Here is a 19,397-nt window from a genome sequence, read left to right on the forward strand (position 1 = left end):
AATTTGAGTCTATAGGGCCAACTAGATCAATAAAAAAAATCAACTTTCAAAAGCTTAATAGTATTCATCTCGATCATACTCTAAGTAACAAGTAACAAGCCATAAACTGAGTTTAAGTTAACACAACAAAATCTAGCAAAGATGCATGCAACAATTCAACCTTGCCTGCTTACAATTGGCTTATCTTACAGCAGAGTTTGCTTGTTAGAAAATTTGTCTAGAACACATTGTTATCATCTTCAGGATTTCACTCTTTTAGTAACTTCGACTATTTCTGGAGCTTTCTCTTGAAACTTGGTCACAAATTCCATCTGGAAGTTCTTGCTCGACATCAGAAAATGACACCCTGTGAAGCCAGGCTTGATTAATCCCTTGTGCATGAGAATGCTCAGGACGGCACACCTGGGCATCAACCTCTTCTCCAGGCTCATCAACAGAACAACTGGATTCTTCACTGTGTGCTCCGGTGTCCATCCCAGCTTCTCTTCCACAAACTTCACAATCTTCCTTGTCTTCTCCACCGACGCGATTGCAATGTGAGGTTGCTTTGCGAAGGCCTCGAAGACATGATCCTGCGACCATCCCAATCCCCTCAAGTTCTCCACTCTCTCCTCCCACTTCTTCTCGGTCAATATAGCAAGCACCCCGAGGGCACGGGAGAACGTGGTTTTCTTCGGACAGATTCCCATCTTCTTGATCTTGTCAAAGGCCTCATTGAATCGAGCTGTATCTGTCAGCAAAGCGTAGCCGTAACGGGTCAAAAGCACTAAGATTCCATCATCGGGCACGCCGTATGCGCGCAGAGCATCGACCTTGGGAAGCACTTTGGTTCTGATGTCTACGGTCATCAACCAAGGCGTATGCTTTAGGGCATCCACAAGGTTCGCATTCGTTATCGAAATTGACTTGAGGAGCTCAGCGTTGGGGAGCAATCGCTTCTCTAAGCTGCATCTGAGCAGAATGGGCCTAGCTGACAGGATCTCCGGGAGGGCGGTTCCGACGAGGCTGATCCCGCGGAAGAGCTCCAGCTTTGGCTTCAAGATCTTCTCGACATCCATCACGAGAACACCGGGAAGGCGGTCGACGAGGCGGACGAGATGGGCTTCGTCGAAGCCGTAGTCCTTGAGGAGGGTGAGAACCGAGAGCGCTTGGTCGAGGGTGTCGAGCTGGACTTTCTTGGAGATGGAGAGGGCGGCACGGTCGGAGATCCCGCACGATCTCATGAGGGAAGAAGCGGTCAGGGATGAGGGATCGTCGGCGCCGACGGAGGAAGCAGAATAGGGTTTGACGAATCCCAGAAAGTGTGGGCGGGAGGGGGCGATGATCCGACGATGGCCGAGAGTGGTAGTCACTTGAAGTCGACGGTGGATGGCGGCGCAGAGACGTCGAAACATTGTTGATTTCGCTCTGTAAACGAACTGCTCGACCAAACGACGGCAGTAGAGACCTTTCGACCAAAATTCGGTTCGTTGAAAAAGTTGCCCCTTCGTCCCTCATTTATACGGAATTTTATCATAACCCTTTCATTTTTTTTCTAAAAATTTACAACGTCTATTTACTTGGTCCTTCGTTTCTCATCTCTAAGACAAATATTAATTAGTAAAAAACCTGGTAGATAGATAAAAGAAGGTGTTTCTGGAATTTCTATCCTTTGATGACAACATTAAATACCTGATTAGCAGTGAGTTCAGAGTTTTACATGAAATTATCATTGAGGAATGTGCAGAGTTGTATACCTTAAGATCATCTTCTTCTCCACGTTTTTTTGTCAAATTTTCTTTACTAAACTTCGAGGTCACTGGATTGATAGATAGCAAAAAGGATTGGCCATATGTGTGACAGATGAAGATGATCTGCCGGGATCCGGGGATGGCTCCACACTGATGTTGAGTCTTCATGAGATGCCCAATTGATTATAAGATGACAAACTTATTATAATAAAAGAAAGAATCAATTTTTGATAGACACATGTCTTCAAAAGAAAAAACCGTTCCCGCCCCTTAATCAATTATAAATTGATCTCATAATTTACTTCTTTTTATATAATTGAGAACAAATTACGAGAGACGTTTGAGATAAACATAATTATCTTTTACTATAATGAACTGAAACAAAAGAAACAATTACTCATCCTTCTCCCACTATATATAAACATGTCAAATATCTCTATGGCACTAACTAATTCCATTGATCAAAAATCAATTTTCAAAAGCTTGATAGTATTCATTTCAATCATACGCCATAAGCTAAGATCACTGATCAGATCTTTCAGTGAAATGATTTTCTTCATTCCATCCCACATAGTCACACTTTCAGAATCAATAGAGGATAAATCAATTGTAATTAGTAAAGGCACTATTAACTAATATCACTCCCACAAAAGGAAAATCAACAGCATAATTTGAGTCTATAGGGCCAACTAGATCAATCAAAAATCAACTTTCAAAAGCTTAATAGAAGTATTCATCTCAATCATACTCTAAGCAACAAGTAACATGCTATCAACTGAGTTTAAGTTAACACAACAAAATCTAGCAAAGATGCATGCAACAACTCAACCTTGCCTGCTTACAATTGGCTTATCTTACAGCAGAGTTTGCTTGTTAGCAAATTTGTCAAGAACACATTGTTATCATCTACTCGATTTCACTCCTTTGATAGCTTCAACTATTTCTGGAGCTTTCTCTTGATACTTGGTCACAAATTGCATCCTGAACTTCTCGTTCGAAAGCAGGAAATGATTCCCATTGACGCCAGGCTTGATCAATCCCCTTTGCATGAGAATGTGCAGGACGGCATACCTGGGCATCAACCTTTTCTCCAGGCTCATCAACAGAACAGCTGGATACTTCACAGTGTCCTCCGGTGTCCATGCCAGCTTCTCTTCCACAAACTTCAGAATCTTCGTTGTCTTCTCAGTTGGTACCCGCGCAATGTGAGGTTGCTTTGCGAAGGCCTCCAAGACAAGATCCTGCGACCATCCCAATCCCCTCAAGTTCTCCACTCTCTCCTCCCACTTCTTCTTGGGCAAGATAGCGAGCACCCCGAGGGCACGGGCGAACGTGGTTCTCTTCGGAGAGATTCCCATCTTCTTTATCTCGTCAAAGGTCTCATTGAATCGATCTGTATCTGTCACCAAAGCGTGGCCGTAATGGGTCAAAAGCAGTAAGATTACTTCATTGGGCACGCCGTATGCTCAGAGAGCATCGACCTTGGGAAGAAGGGTAGTACCGGTGCCGAAGGTGATCAACCAAGGTGAGTGCTTTAGGGCATTCACAAGGTTCGCATTCGTTATCGAAATTGATTTGAGGAGCTCAGCGTTGGGGAACAATCGCTTCTCTAAGCTGTACCTGAGCAGAACGGGCCTAGCTGACAGGATCTCCGGGAGGGCGGTTCCGACGAGGCCGATCCCACGGAAGAGCTCCAGCTTGGCCTTCAAGGTCTTCTTGACGTCCATCAGGAGGACACGAGACCAGCGGTCGACGAGGCGGACGAGATGGGCTTCGTCGAAGCCGTAGTCCTTGAGGAGGGCGAGCACCAGGAGCGCTTTGTCGAAGGCGTCAATCGGGACTTTCTTGGAGATGGAGAAGGCGACATGGTCGGAGATCCCGCACGATCTCGACAGGAAGGAGACGGTCGGGGTTGAGGGATCGTCGGCGCTGACGGAGGAAACGGAATAGGGTTTGACGAATCCAAGAAAGTGTGGACTTGAGGCGGCAGCGGGTCTGACGATGGCCGAGAGTAACGGTCATCAGAAGTTGACGGTGGACGCCGGTGCAGAGACGCCGAAACATCGCTGAGCGAATAAACTGTTTGATGCGACGACGACGCCACACACTCGAGAAAAATAGGGTTTATTCAAGGGACCGGATCCTCTTGTCCCCTTGTCCTGATCCACTCCTGGACCGGGACAAGGGGAGTGGTGGGAGGCAATGATCTCCACCTGTTAAATGTAAAGGCTGGACCATGGATTGGTCCAGCCTTTGTGGACCAGAGGATCCGCTCCCTTTATTCAACCTTAGTGTGAGTAACATCATGAAGGATTTATATCCGCGTATCATGAGTAATTTGTAAGTATTGCAGATTCTTTTATGATAAGGATAATAAAAATTGAGAGTTTTTTTCAGACTCATTGGTATTGCAGATTTGCTTGAGGCTTTTGTTGTACCTTTGCATTGTACGTTCTGCATATCTCGGTAATGCATTCGTTGGTAGGTTGAGTCAAGTGCGGGACTTGATTGTTGCGCAGGAAATTTTCTAAGGTGAAAATTTACCCCTATGACAACTGGTATCAGAGCCAAAGTTTGACCAAAAGGAGCTAAAGTTTGAGCAAAAATTTAACAAAAGATGGCTATAAGCAACCATGAAATAAAAGAACGGATGGCATTGCTCGAAGTCTTATTCAGTTCTTTCACAGAGAAAGTTGCTGAGCATAATCTGATGGGAAAGATTGCCAAGGGGAAGGCTTCAAAGAAGTAAATTCATTGGCCTCTAATGGAGAAACTCTAAGAGATCAGTGGTCGGCTTGAAGGGGGGTTGGATAGACGGCACCCCCAAATCGATTGCTTCCTACACTCGTCAGTATACGCAGCGGAAATACAAACTAATTACAAATATGAAAGCTAAACACTAAAGGGAAAAAACAAGCAAACCGCTAACACGTTCGTTTAACGTGGTTCGAAGATTAGGGCTCCTACTCCACGACATGTCCTTGAGGTAGACGATCCCGATCCGTCGGTGGATTAGCCCCCAACAAACTCCGGCTATCTTAAGTAGCTCCTTGTGGGTGGAGAAACCTCACCACAACACTCACAAACACTTGAGAACAAGTAGACTACTAATTAGGATTTACCACCACTAATTTCGTCATCTTGGGCGACCATCCCAAGCTCCTTCTTATAGAGCTTGGAAGAAATCAGCAAGCTGATTTGCCCGTTACAAGTCGACTGGTCCTTGCACCAGTCGAATGGTGTCAGCCCAACGACATGCCAACGACTATCTACCAGTCGACTGGTCCTAGGACCAGTCGACTGATCCCAGCCATTTAGGGCACAGAGAGCTTCTGTGCTCACCACCAGTCGACTGATCCCAGTACCAATCGACTAGTACAACCCTATACCTAGGGTTCCCATCCCGAGTACATTTCTCTCAGCACTCGGACTCTCACGACTCACTTGACTCTTCTTTGCAACTTTGACCTCTTGCCTTCAAACCTACTTCCTTTGGCTCTCGTCCCTCGGATGCATTCAAGCCCACGGCTCGTCCCCAATTCCATCCTTCGCGTATGCCTCGAAGTCGTTTCCCTCGACCCTTGTCCTTGCTGTCCACGGTCCCTCGGATGCTCCATCCTTCACCGGACCCGAAGCCATCAAGCTGAGTCATATGTGTATCTTGCAAACCTGCACACTCACATACACATATCAAATAACAAGGGTAAACATAACTTAAACCCTTTGCGAAAACACCAAAACACATGGTCACACGAACCATTGGGATTGCTCTAACAATCTCACCCATTTTGATGTTTGACAATACGTTTAAGTTAGGAAAAACATATAGTAAAATAAGCATGCTAAAAAGAAACAATGGACTTACATTGTCAAAGCTGCACACTTGCACTTACACTGTCGAAGAGACTTACGTTGCCAAGGCTATACACTTGGACTTATACTGCCGAATGGACTTACGTTGCTAAGGCTACACACTTGGACTTACACTGCCGAATGGACTTATGTTGACAAGGCTGCACACTTGGACTTATACTGCCGAAACAAAATGCAACATGCATTGGAACCTATCCCAAGGCTCCCCCTACACCTAAGCTCTCCAATGAGCTAGGATTTTCCCACAGAGATTTTTAAGAACCTATCACAAGGCTCCCCCTACGCAAAGACACTAAGGTTTTCCCAACTAAATCTTACTTCTCCCCCTTTACCTAACATTCAAAAAACTCTCTAACAATATCCCAATTGTTGAAAACTTGTCGTCAAAATTGACCCTAAACTCATGTATTTATCCCCCATAGATCCCATACATCTAAACGAGTTGACACGGTCAAGAACAACACTGAAAAACACTATCAGGTTGGTATCAGTTGACTGCCCCTTGGTACCAGTCGATTGATCCTATTGAAATCAACACACAGAAGCATTCTGTATTCGAAAAACACTGTTACCAGTCGACTGGTATCTGCTCTAGTCGACTGGTACCCTATTTCTGAAAAAATCAGTCTTTTCTGGCCAATTTCAAAAATGCATTAGAAATTTCACAGATCTTCAAAAATCCCTAAATTTTGTGAGGCTGTTTTGAGAAGGCCTCCAAGACATTATTCTGTGACCATCCCAATCCCATAAAGTTCTCCACTTTCTCCACCCACTTCTTCTCGGGCAATATAGCAATCCCATAAAGTGCACGGGCGAAAGTAGTTTTCTTCGGACATATTCCCATCTTCTTGATCTTGTCAAAGGTCTCATTGAATCGAGCTGTATCTGTCAGCAAAGCATAGCTGTAACGGGTCAAAAGCACTAAGATTACATCATCGGGCACGCCGTATGCGCACAAAGCATCGACCTTGGGAAGCACTTTGGTTCTGTTGTCTAATGTCATCAACCAAGGTTCTTGCTTTATGGCAGTCACGATGTTCGCATTCGTTGCGAAATTGATTTAAGGAGCTCAACGTTGGGGAGCAATCGCTTTTCTAAGCTGCACCTAAGCATAACGGGCCTAACTGACAGGATCTGTTGGAGGGCGGTTTCGACGAGGCCGATCTCGCCGAAGAGCTCCAGCTTTGGCTTCAAGGTCTTCTCGACGTCCATCACGAGGACACGAGGAAAGCCGTCGACGAGGCGGACTAGATGGGCTTCGTCGAACCATAGTCCTTGAGGAGGGTGAGAACCGAGAGCGCTTTGTCGAGGGTGTCGAGCTGGACTTTCTTGGAGATGGAGAGGGCGGCACGGTCGGAGATCCCGCACGATCTCATGAAGGAGGAAGTGGTCAGGGATGAGGGATCGTCGGCGCCGATGGAGGAAGCAGAATAGGGTTTGACGAATCCCAGAAAGTGTGGGCGGGAGGGGGCGATGATCCGACGATGGCCGAGAGTGGTAGTCACTTGAAGCCGACGGTGGACGGCAGCGCAGAGACGTCAAAACATTGTTGATTTCGCTCTGTAAACGAACTGCTCGGCCTAACGATCTCCAAGGCCGAATTATAAAATCTTTATAAGACCGAGATCTCCAAATTAATCAATTTCATAAATTTAAAAAAAAAATTAAATATTAATTTTTGAAAAAATAGATTTATGAGATTATGTGCAGTTAAATGTATAAAAATTAAATCCAACTTGGAAGGAACAACAAAGATCACATACACATGGCATTCTAAACTCATCCATTTGGCAGGAGGAAGGTGCAGAGTTCATACCTTACAGAAACAGTTAAAATTAAACTTCACAATAAGACCTTGAGTGAGATAAATCTCAATTCTCAATGCAGATTCTAGTGTTAGTTTTTGAGTATCATGATGTACCTTGATAAGTCGATCAATTCGACTTCAAAGTCTTCTTCTCGAGTACGTTGCGTCATTGTACTTCATCAGACTCCATCCTCCTCCAAGTAGCCACTTGTTTTTGTCAAATTTTCTTTGATAGACTCAAAGGTTCATAGATTGCAAGATGGCAGTCAAGGATTTGTTGGATCGAAAGCGCTAGAGGGGGGATGAATAGCGCTCATGACTATTTTGTTAGATTCAAATTCATAAAGCGTTCGAGTGTAATGCAGCGGAAATAACAATAAAACAAACACATAAAAAGACTCAAGTGTTTTTACTTGGTTCGGAGCCTTGGGCGACTCCTACTCCAAGGCCCTCGCTCGTTGAGCGATTACTGTGGGCAATTCACTATCAAATCGCAAATTCAGTATAAGAAGAGATTACAATTGAAAGTACTAACAGTAACTTATACCGACAACACAAAGAGGAAAACTTGTAGCTTTGGGTTGTCGAAAACTCATCGTAGTTTTGCCGGGTCGTTTTTTGAGCAGCACGTTGATGAATTGATGTTTCAACCTGCTGCTTGAAGCCTCCTTTTAAAGTCTGTTGGAGGCGCATCCAAGACCATCCAAGGCACCTCCAGGCCTCCGAGTCACCCGCGTGGATCACTGCTGAACTCGTCGCACCTTATTAGCTTGAAGGCGCCTTCAAGCCACTACAAGGCGCCTCCAAGCCTTGGTCCAAGGCGCCTCCAGCTCCCTCCGAGGCGCCTCCAGCACTGCTTCGCGGGCAGCTCACATTCTGCATTCGAGGTGCCTCCAAACTCTATGGAGGCGCCTCAGACACTATTCATCTGAGGCTTGCCTTGCTCATTTGTCCCTGCAAAGCATGTTAGTTCACCCAACATACACATACCCTGCAAGACAAAGTTAACACACATAAAATATGACAAATTAAGTGATTTGACAGTCATCGGATTGTTCGGGTCTGATTTCGGATTTTTGACCCGAAACCCTAGGTCGACTCGACGCCTACTGTTCCCTCTATGGGGAACGCGTCCTCACCTACTCCCCTCAGGAGAGATTACCTGGTGCCAGTCCGGTCCTCCAGACCGACCGGACTTTCCGCCTAGGGTTACCACCCCTAGGACCTAGGGTTGCCGCCCCCTAGGGTTTTTCTCCACCTAGGGTTACCACCCCCTAAGACCTAAGGTTACCCCCCCTTAGGATTTTCCTCCACCTATGGTTACCACCCCCTAGGACCTAAGGTTGCCGCCCCTTAGGGTTTTTCTCTACCTAGGGTTACCACCGCCTAGGACCTAAGGTTACCCCCCTTAGGATTTTTCCTTCCCCTAGGGTTACCACCCCTAGGACCTAAGGTTACCACTCCTTAGGATTTTCACCTGCCTAACCGCAGTTATGACTTTCCTGAAACCTCATTTAAGCACGTTAGATAACAAGAAATCCTTACTTTGAATCCCTTTGCCATTATCAAAACTGGGGTTCGATCATTGGATGCTTCCCGCACCAACAGGATTGACCATATGTTTGGCAGATGGAGACATCTGAATTGGATGAGATCAAATTTATCATCCTAACCTTTTGAAGCACCTTAGCTATTTTATGTAGCTATTGGAGCTTATCATCAAGGCGCAATTTACCCAAACTCCTCCTACAATGGATAAACATGCTCATCTTGCTTATTAACATCGACAAATGAATCACCGATGAGTTGACTTCAATGCCAACTTGAAGTCAACTCGATCGCCAATCGCTAAATGACAACAAGAATGGTAATGTGATTCTGTGAGCATGGATAAAGTAGACAATAAGAAGAAGGTTAAAATAATGGTCAGCGAGTTCCCTAGCGCTGTCACTCTGACACTCAAATTAGAGAACTAAGAAGAAGAGCAAATATTAGGGTTTAGATGTATGTATTTACATGTACCTTGGACACCGGAAGGAACTACCATACCTTTTATAGGCAGACGACAACCCCCAGGGCATAACACAGATGATGGGCATATGACATCTTTGGCGTAATGGTCAGACGTAGATTCTCAGGAACTGATAATTTGGGATTTACCCCACTGATGCGGAGATAAGAGCTTACATGGCACAGGTCAATAGTCACGATATAGGTCAAAGTCAAAACGGTAAACACTAGGGTTCAAGTAAGGCTAATCCGAGTAGGAGTGACTACATTAGCCGATCGGAATGATGTTGTACGGTTAGCGGGAAATTAGTCCGAGTGGACCACCCGTCCGGTCGGATATGGCACCGACATCAGTCATGCGAAATAATGAAGGAGAAGACTAAGGGTCTTGAGGAAGAAAAAGCAAAGGAGAACACTCCATTTGTCATTAAATGCACAGAAGCTAAGACAAAGATGTCTTCTGAAGATAATCAAAATCATTAAACATGGGAAGATAAAATGTCACTAAGAAAGGTATAAAAGGGCATGTCAAGTATGATGAAAAGGCAAGAAAAATAAGTCTCGGTCTTTATCATTTTCCATTTTCCTTCCTCTGTTTCTAACTTAAGCGTCGGAGGGCCAACGCAGAGACCCCTTCCTTGGTTTTGGTTTTATTTTGCAGGGAGAAGCGAGGTCTTCATTCAGTCAGCGGAACTGCCACCTCCCCGGCTTTCCAACTTCACACCTTCGAATAGGATCATTTGGTGTCGTCTGTGGGAATATAGCCTGCATCCGAACGAAAAGATAGAAGACGCTGGATGACCCACAACAGTGATGCTAACGCAAGAGGATCTCGACGCACTAATATAGGCTCAAGTGATGAAGATATTGGAGCAACAACAACAACAGACGCTAGCCGATAGGCAAGCGCAGGAGCCTGCAACTTCCGCGGCAGGTCGCCAGGTTGAGCGAGGAGACCGAACGGAACAACTTTCCATTCTGGACTCAAATAAGAGGTCAATCGACACCTATGGGGGAGCACCTCATGCGTTGGTCCCCTTACACTAAGTGTCGTTATGGATTCCAGAAGAAGAGAGGGGCTTAGAGGACAGAAACCTTGAATCTTCCTCGGATGAGGCACCCACTCCAGATACAAGGAAAAAAAAGGCATCCAAAGCAGATAATTCGCCCGAGCGGGTCAATCAACAGTTTTCGGAGGGGATTCTAAATGACCCTCTGTCGAAACATTACACCTCACTGACGATCATGGAATATGATGGAGCGACTGACCCCAATGACCACTTGGCCAAGTTTGATAACGCATCCACGCTCCACCAATACACGGACGGGGTAAAATGTCGAGTCTTCCTTACAATATTATCTGGATTGGCACAACACTGGTTTAAACGTTTATCGAGCGGCTCGATCCACAACTTTAAAGACTTCCGAGCGGCCTTCCTGCATCACTTTGCTAGTAGTCGCCGCCACTAGAAGACGAGCGTAAATCTATTCTCACTGAAGCAAAGGCCCCAAGAGGGATTAAGGGCATATATCCAACGTTTCAATTAGGTGGCGATGGACATCCCGGTGGTTTCCTCAGACGTATTGTTAAACACTTTCATCAAGGGCTCACTAAAGGAGAATTCTTCCAATCACTCATTCAGAAGCTGCCAAAGGACTTTGGCCATCTACAAAAAGGACCAATGAATATAATCAATGTAGAAGAAGCCTAAACGACCAGGAAAATAGAGGCACTCGTCGAACCAGCGGTGGCATCCGAGTGGCGTTGACCGAGCAACCATCAGCCTCGTAAAGGGCCCCGATCAGGAGGAACTCAACCACAACACGAGCCTAGGACGCATGTTGTACAACACGTTGGGGGTTAAACGCCCAAAAGCCTGCAGGGGCAAAATATGGATGCCGATGTTTTGCTCCTTCCATTAGTTGGCGACTCATAATACCCGAAACTATTACCTAGCTAGCATACCTGCCCCAAGAAGGCAGTATCGTCAATCACTGTTGTTCAATCAGAGATATAGGTGTTGATCAGCTGGGCGAAGGGAACACAAAAGGATAGCAGTCGAACCACGCTGCAATCAATCTCAACAACGGAATAATCCAAGTCCTATTAGGGAGTAGGCCAAACGGAGACAACCCTCAGCTCGAAAGGAAGAAAATAGGAGCATGCCGCTCGGCGTGAGATAGGAATGATTGTTGGGGGGTCGACCGACGGTGATTCCAATCGAGCGAGAAAGTTGCACGCCGGTGGCTTGAAATTCACGGGGTTGGTTGCAGTAAGGAGAAGGTCGAAGGACCTGAGATCAGCTTCGGCCCGAAGGATTTGGAGGGGGTAGATATCCCCCATGACGACGCCTTGATTATCCGAGCGGTAATAGCTAATTTTATTATTCACCGTACCTTTGTTGACACAGGAAGCTCAGTGAACATCATATTCAGGAAAGTGTTCGATCATTTGCAAATTGACCGAGGTGATGTATTGCCCATGACGACTCCACTCTATGGGTTCACTAACAACGAAGTGTTACTGATCGACCAACTGTGCCTGGCCGTCTTGCTCGGGGAAGAGCCGTTGAAGAGGACACAGACGACCAATTTCACCGTGGCGGATGCGCCGTCAGCCTACAACATCATCCTGGCCCGATCGAAGCTGAATGAGTTCCGAGCAGTGGTATCCACTTTTTACCAGAAGATCAAGTTTCCGGTGGGGGACAAGGTGGGCGAGGTCAAAGGTGATCAATTGGCCGCCCAACGTTGCTATGTTGAGATGGTCAGAATGGAAGCACGAACCGCTCGAAAGACACCGCACTTGGAGGTGAGAGCTATCATGGAGAAGCCTCTTGCTCTGGTCCACGATGAGAAGGAGGAGGTTCAGATCTATTCAAACCGAGAGGAGGCAACAACCTTTATCGCCACCGATCTAGAAAGCGAGAAAAAAGTAGAGTTGGTCGCCTGCCTCAGATGAAACTATGACGTGTTCGCTTGGTCGATGCACAAATTGTCTTGTATTTCTCCGAACGTGGCTCAGCACAAGCTACATGTCCGACTGGACTTCCGGCCGGTTAAATAGAAGAAGAGAGACTTCATCCCAGAGCAGAATTTGATTATCTGAGCGGAGATAGAAAAATTACTGGAGGCTAGCCATATACGGGAAGTCCAATTCCTGAGTTGGCTCACTAACGTGGTATTGGTCTCCAAGCTAGATAATAAATAGCGGGTCTGCATCGAATTCCGTGACTTAAATAAAGTATACCTGAAGGACTTCTATCTGTTGCCTCGGATAGACAAAATGGTGGACTCCACGGCGGGCTACGAATTAATATGCATGCTCGACGCATACGAGGGCTACCATCATGCTGCTAGTCCAAGAAGATCAAGAAAAGGTCAGTTTTATCACGACCGACGAAACCTATTGCTACAACGTCATGTCGTTCAGACTGAAGAACACTGGAACAACCTCCCAAAGGATGATGAATAAAGTATTCCATAAGCAGATCGGTTGAAACATAGAGGTCTATGTCGATGACATATTAATAAAATCCCTCCAAGCGACCGACCTATGTGCGAACATCAAGGAGACGTGCTAAACTTTAAGAACCTATGGAATGAAGCTGAACCCCAACAAGTGTCTATTCAGCACAAGGAGCAGTCACTTTCTCGGGTATATCGTGGCCGAGCAGAGGATCGAGGCAAATAAGTAATGTAAAGGTCCTACAAGACATGCCTCCGCCTCGCAATTTGAAGGAGGCCTAACGGCTGACCGGACAGATCACCACACTTTCAAGGCTCATCTCTAAGACGTCCGATCAAACTCTACCATTCTTTAAAGTACTACGCCGAGCTACAAGATTTCAATGGGATGCAGAGTGCGATCAGGCTTTGGAAGAGCTCAAGGAGTATCTTAACTTCTTACCTGTGCTAGCTAAGTCGAGTGCTAAAGAACCTCTTTGGATCTATTTGTCATCTACCAAGCATGCGGTCGGATCGACATTAGTCAAGTAGAACGGCCATAAACAGCAGCATGTGTATTTTTGAAGCCATATATTGAAAGATGCTAAATCTCGCTAAGTAAGCTTATGCTCTGGTGCTTACCGCTCGGAAACTCCGCCCATATTTTTTTTCTCACCCAATCATCGTCATGACCAACAGTACCCTGGGAAAATCCTCCTTAACCTAGAAATGTCCAGGCGGCTAATCAAATGGACAATCGAACTAAGCGAGTTTGATATCCAATATCAACCCTGAATGGCGATCAAAGCTCAGGCCTTAGCTGATTTTGTTACAGAGGTCCAGAACGCCGAGTCGATAGCAACTTGGAGAATTTATGTCGATGGTTTATCCACTCGACAAGGCAACGAGGTTGGTATTCTACTCATTTCACCACAAGAAGACCGGATGCAACTTTTCGTTCAGCTGGATTATTGGGCCACCAACAACGAAGCTGAGTATAAAGCCTTGATAGTCAGCTTATAAGCAGTGTGTCATGTCGGAGCCACAAAAATCCTCATTCACTCAGATTCTCAGTTGACCACCCAACAGCTATCAGGGATGTTCGAAATTAGCAGTTCCCGACTCAAGTTATATGTAGAAACTTTCAAGAAGTTAAAGGCAAATTTTCAAGATGTCATTATACAGAAGATCCCCGATTAGACAATCAAGCAGCAGATGAGTTGGCTAAGTTAGCTAGTTCATTATTACCAGTCGTGATCAGCCATCCAATCAAACAGGTCTCACTGGTGGCACACATCGATAGGATGGATGGAGTGGTCTGCTCGAGCGATTGGAGAATGTCACTGATCGAATTCCTCCGATCGGGTATCACGTTGGCCGACCGAGAGGTAGCTATACTATTAAAGAAGAGGATCAGACGGTTCACCTTGGTCGGAGATTAGTTGTATAAAAGTGTCTTCTCCAGACCCTTACTCAAGTGCGTTGGACCAGAGGACGCAAGTACATCCTACATGAAGTGCACCAAGGCTCCTACGGAAGCCATCTTAGCGGTCGTTCATTGGTTCAAAAGATCCTCCTGGCCAGATATTTTTGGTCAACTCTCCAAGAGGATTCCACTCAAACAGTAGCCACCTATTTGTCCTGCCAAAGGTATCACAGCATCCCGCGTCAACCAACCAAGAGATGAAGACATCGACAGTGTCTTGCCCATTCGACCAATAGGACATGGACATCGTGGGGTCATTTCTCATGGCAACCGGCCAGCGGAGATTCCTACTCATCTAAGTGGACTACTTCTCAAAGTGGGTGGAGGTTGAACAGCTAAATGAGCAAATGATCATTATTCATCTAGCAAAACATCTTGTGTTAGCATCCCCCACCAGCTCGTCTCGGACAACGGGAGACAATTCACGGGTTGGAGGCTCAGGGAGTGGTGCGAAGACTATGACATCTACAAGTCTTCACTTAGTAGCCTACCCCCAGAGCAACAGTCAGGCAAAATTCACAAATCGAGAGATTCTCATAGGATTGCAAGCTCAGCTCGACCACACAAGGGGCAGCTAGGTCGACAAACACCCTAGCATCCCGTGGCCCTTATGCACGACCCCGAAGGAGGTGACCGACATGATGTCATTCCATTTGGTGTACGATGGTGAAGCACTAGTATCGGTAGAAGTCAAAGTAGAGTTTGATCGAGTACAACACTATGATAAGGAGAATGGTGAGCGAAGACTGATGGAGCTAGACTTGGTCGACAAAGCATGGGATAAGGTTGTCATTCGCCTGATGGCATACCGGCAGCGGATGAAGCAAAGCTACAACTGGAGGATTATCCCGCGGTCCTTTCAGGTCGACGATCTAGTGTGGAAGAAGATAAAGCCGGTCAGCGACGTCACTAAGCTCGAGGCGCCATGGGGAGGACCTTACAAGGTCGCACAGAAACTACGCTCGGGGGCTTACTACTTGGAGGATGAAGATGAAAAGAGGCTCGAGCGATCGTGGAGCGCGAATCATCTAGAACCCTATAGGGTCGGATGAGAGGTGTGTAAGTAAATATAGATATATTCGTGCATATGCCTTCTGGAGGCAGGACAAGCATGAATAAAAAATATACTCTTGAGCTAATTGGCCAAGTTAAAAGTTGAGCGGTGACTATAAAACCCAGTTTGTATCAGCGGTCGAGCATTGACCTTAAATCCTTGTCGTCACCAATGGTCGAGCGGTGATCTTAAAACCTAATCTTCATCAGCGGTCGAGCGGTGACCTTAAACCCTTGTCATCACCAACGGTTGAGCGACGACTTTAAACCCTTGTCGTCACCAGCGGTCAAGTAGCGACCTTAAACCCTTGTCATCACCAATGGTCGAGCGACAACCTTAAATTCATCTCATCATCAATGATCGAGCGGCGACCTTAAACCCTCCTCATCACCAATGGTTGAGCGGTGACCTTAAACCCTTGTCGTCATCAATGGTCAAGTGGCGACCTTAAACCCATGTCATCATCAACGGGCTGTTGGTACCCTAAGGTAGTTTTGATGTGATCAAACAAGTTAAGTTAGGTCATGTTGTATTTAACCTTGTGTCTAAGTGTGCAGGAACTTAGGAGCACAGGAAGTTCAGTGAAAGACGCAGCTAGCGAGAAGGACGGCATGGGAGAGAGTCGACGGGCTCGGTGCGTCTGAGGGACGAGGTGCTGCGGAAGAGTACACCGGTGGATGAGAAGGGAGCGTGCGGTGTTTCTAAGGGATGAGAAGCTGGAGCAGAAGATTGCTCGAGGAGCAAAAGACAGAGCTGTCCAAGGGACGAAAAGCTGTGGAAGAGTATGCTGGTGGACGAGAAGGAAGCAAGCAGCGATTCCGAGGGACGAGAAGCCGAAGCGGAAGTTTGCTCGAGAATGCCAGAAGTTAGGTTCGGGTGAATCCTATTCGGGATAGCCGAAATCATCCAAGCGAGCGGAGCCGAAGCAGAAGACCCTAACTGAAGCAAGCGGAGCCGAAGCTGGAGGCCCAGAGAGAAAGTCGACAAAATGTTGACTTTCAACCTTCGGGGTGCCTGGAACTCGATTCTTAGCCATTTCGACGTGGTGTTTGAATGTTGCGTCAGGGATATAATTATTCTAAGCATCTGGAATGCTTCCAGGTGCCCCGAGCAGGGCTATATAAACAGCCTTACTCTCAGAAGGTAAGTAGAACAAGAAACTATGAAACAACACTTGTACGTCTTTAGTTTTCTATTTAACTCTCTGATTTTGTGTTGTCATTGCTGTAAAAAGGCTTTTCCACCTGAAGGGGAAATTAGTGCACTTTACTTCCTTGGATTAACAACCTCCCTGGTTATAACCAAGTAAATTCTCGGTGCCTCTGTCTTTTAGTTTCTTTATTATACTTATGCAAGTGTTAGATTTATAAAGCTATAAATCTGAGAAAGGTCTTTTTGTTTTATTTTTGTGCAGGGGCTATTCATCCCCCCCCTCCCCTCTAGCTGGCCACGAAGGGTGCTAACAAGTGGTATCAGAGCCAAGTTCACTTCAGGAGGACTTATCATCAAATAAAGTACACGAGATGGTCGGACCAAGCATCTACCCACCAGTATTTGAGGGGGAGTTCACTTTTTGGAAATGTCGAATGGAGGTATATTTTAAAACCGATTTTAATATTTCGCTAACAATTAAGTATGGTTTTGATATGCCCAAAAGCAAAGAAGGAAAATAAATTAAGAAGCATCGATGGACTGAAAAGCAACGCAACGACTTCATGGCTAACGGTAAGGTTGAGTTCCACCTTCTGAGCGTTCTGCCTACCCAGGATGTTGACAAAATCGGCTATTATGAGAATGAAAAAGCACTTTGGGAAAAGTTCTTAAAGCTCTACAAAGAACCAAAAGTAGCCAAATCCAACTCCTCGATGAACTCCGATTCGTTATCAGAAGCAGAAAAATGAGGAAATTGCCGAAACTACTCTCATACCCGAGTACCTACTTGAAGATAAAGAAAGTTCTTCAGAAATAAGCATTGAGAGAATCAATGAAGGGGGAGCAACTGTTGTATCATATAGCATGAAATAAAGAACAAAAAAAATTAAACTGTAAATAACTCACAGGGGTCTCCCAACTAGATATCGTAGAAGATGTCGGCGAAGACGCTGCTGCTGTCGCCAAGAAGATTACCGTTTGAAACCTCCTCTAATTTTTCACGAACCAAATCCTCTGCTACTCCTGAACGCTCTTCTCTTTGCTGACTCACGATCACCTCTAATCCCTCTCCTTATGCATCTTCTTTCTCATGGCTTGGACACACTATTTATAAGATGACTGAGGAAGATGAAGGGGAAAGGATGCCCCTTCGTCTCCTTAACATTTGTAGTAATGAGAGGGATGAAGGGGAAATGGCGCTGCTTCATGTCCTCAACGTCCAACAACAACTCTACAAGGAGGAGATTGTTTAAATAGTGCGACAAGGCAAGTCACTATTTATAAGATGACTGAGGAGGAAAGCAACTCTACAAGGGGAGCACCAGAAGTCAACAAGGCAAGTCAGGTACAGTGTTTACCTCCGGACCAATTGTTTAATTTATAAAAATGTTGTCAAAAGATTCTTGTAAATCAGAAACAAAAAATAAAAAATTATTAACAGAAAATAATGAGTTAAAAGGAACTCTAGCAACAGCTTGTCGATTAGAGGATTTCGACAAACTAAAAATAGAAAATGAAATGTTAAAGGAACATACACAAACTTTAAAAATTTCTGCATGTTCAAAATTCTTTGCGTCAAATTTTAGAAATTATTATAGACTAAAATGGAAATTTAAATATCACAATGGGCCAATTAGAAAATTGTCAAAAACCTAAAAATTTTCTTGTTAATCCAGTAGAAAGTAATCTATTTTGGATTCTAAGATCATGCTTGCATTTTTTGCAATTAATTTTTTTTAAAAACTACAAAATTCATTTTGAGTTTAATTATTATTCAAAATTAATTTTATCCCATTTTTTTTAGAAAGAGGAATTCAATATTCATATATAGAAAAATCACAATATTTGAATTTTTTTATTCAAAATTTTCAAGAGTTTTTGAGTTATTTATCTAAATACAATTTTTTTAAGTGATAACAAAATTATTTTCAAAGTTTTCAAAAACTTGATAAGTTTTTCAAAATGTTGGAAAATCAGAGTTTTTTTTAACTAAAAAGTTTCTTATTTTTGAAAAGTTACCTTTAGATTTTTTTTGAGTTATCCTAGTTTTTATGTGGTCTGAGGGGGAGAAGGGGAGATTAAGTGTAGGGGAGATAGCTTAAGCTTAACTTTTTTCAACTTTTACGCTTTATTGCAAAATTTATTTCTTTTACTTTATGTTGGTTTACCCTAACTTAACTTGGGTTTCTTACATCGAAAAGGAGGCGATTGTTGGTACCCCAAGGTAGTTTTGATGTGATCAAACAAGTTAGGTTAGGTCATGTTGTGTTTAACCCTGTGTTTAAGTGTGCAGGAACTTAGGAGCACAGGAAGTCGAGCGAAAGACACAGGCAGCAAGAAGGATGGCACGGGAGAGTGTCACGGGCTCGGTGCATCTAAGGGACGAGATGCTGCGGAATAGTACACCGATGGACGAGAAGGGAGCGTGCGGTGTTTTCTAGGGATGAGAAGATGGAGCAGAAGATTGATCGAGGAGCAAAAGACACAGTTGTCCGAGGCACGAAAAGCTGTGGAAGAGTATGCTAGTGCACGAGAAGCAAGCAAGCAGTGATTCCGAGGGACGAGAAGCCCGAGCGAAAGTTTGTTCGAGAAGGTCGAAAGTTGGGTTCGGGTGAACCCTATTACAGATGACCGAAATTACCCAAACAAGCGGAGCCGGATCAAAAGACCCAGACCAAAGCTAGCGGAGCTGAAGCTGGAGGCCTGGAGAGAAAGTCAATAAAATGTTGACTTTCAACCTTCGGGGCGCCCGGACCAGTCCGGGCCGCCCAGAACCCAATTCTTAGCCATTTCGACATGGCGTTTGAATGTTGCGTCGGGGATAGAATTCTATCTCAT

At 45.1% G+C, this 19,397-nt stretch overlaps 3 protein-coding genes across 3 annotated transcripts; 1 reads left to right on the forward strand and 2 right to left on the reverse strand.

Moving 5' to 3' along the window:
- Window positions 1–239: 239 nt before the first annotated feature.
- Window positions 240–1,394, reverse strand: LOC122040400. Its single transcript, XM_042599715.1, has one exon. It carries the CDS (start codon window positions 1,392–1,394, stop codon window positions 240–242), a length of 1,155 nt encoding a protein of 384 aa, XP_042455649.1.
- A 1,238-nt stretch (window positions 1,395–2,632) lies between these two features.
- On the reverse strand, window positions 2,633–6,815 carry LOC122040401. The gene is made up of 4 exons (XM_042599716.1): window positions 6,733–6,815; window positions 6,338–6,505; window positions 3,232–3,659; window positions 2,633–3,129 (listed from the first exon to the last, which is right to left on the reverse strand). The coding sequence occupies exons 1-4, from the start codon at window positions 6,813–6,815 to the stop codon at window positions 2,633–2,635; spliced, it is 1,176 nt and encodes a 391-aa protein (XP_042455650.1).
- Window positions 6,816–14,991: 8,176 nt separating this feature from the next.
- LOC122040402 lies at window positions 14,992–15,405 on the forward strand. Its single transcript, XM_042599717.1, has one exon. It carries the CDS (start codon window positions 14,992–14,994, stop codon window positions 15,403–15,405), a length of 414 nt encoding a protein of 137 aa, XP_042455651.1.
- The last annotated feature ends 3,992 nt before the right edge of the window (window positions 15,406–19,397 follow it).

This window comes from Zingiber officinale, chromosome 2A (assembly GCF_018446385.1).
Source record: "Zingiber officinale cultivar Zhangliang chromosome 2A, Zo_v1.1, whole genome shotgun sequence".
Classification (NCBI taxonomy): Eukaryota; Viridiplantae; Streptophyta; class Magnoliopsida; order Zingiberales; family Zingiberaceae; genus Zingiber; species Zingiber officinale.

Coding starts and splice junctions, on each gene's coding strand:
- LOC122040401 (XM_042599716.1), bottom strand. CDS start 6,815: ATGGACGTCGAGAAGACCTTGAAGCCAAAGCTGGAGCTCTTCGGCGAG. Junction 3,660..6,337: donor AACTTTATGGGATTGGGATG/GTCACAGAATAA, acceptor TTCCTCCGTCAG/CGCCGACGATCCCTCAACCC. Junction 3,130..3,231: donor GTTGATCACCTTCGGCACCG/GTACTACCCTTC, acceptor CTTTGGTGACAG/ATACAGATCGATTCAATGAG.
- LOC122040402 (XM_042599717.1), top strand. CDS start 14,992: ATGATGTCATTCCATTTGGTGTACGATGGTGAAGCACTAGTATCGGTA.
- LOC122040400 (XM_042599715.1), bottom strand. CDS start 1,394: ATGTTTCGACGTCTCTGCGCCGCCATCCACCGTCGACTTCAAGTGACT.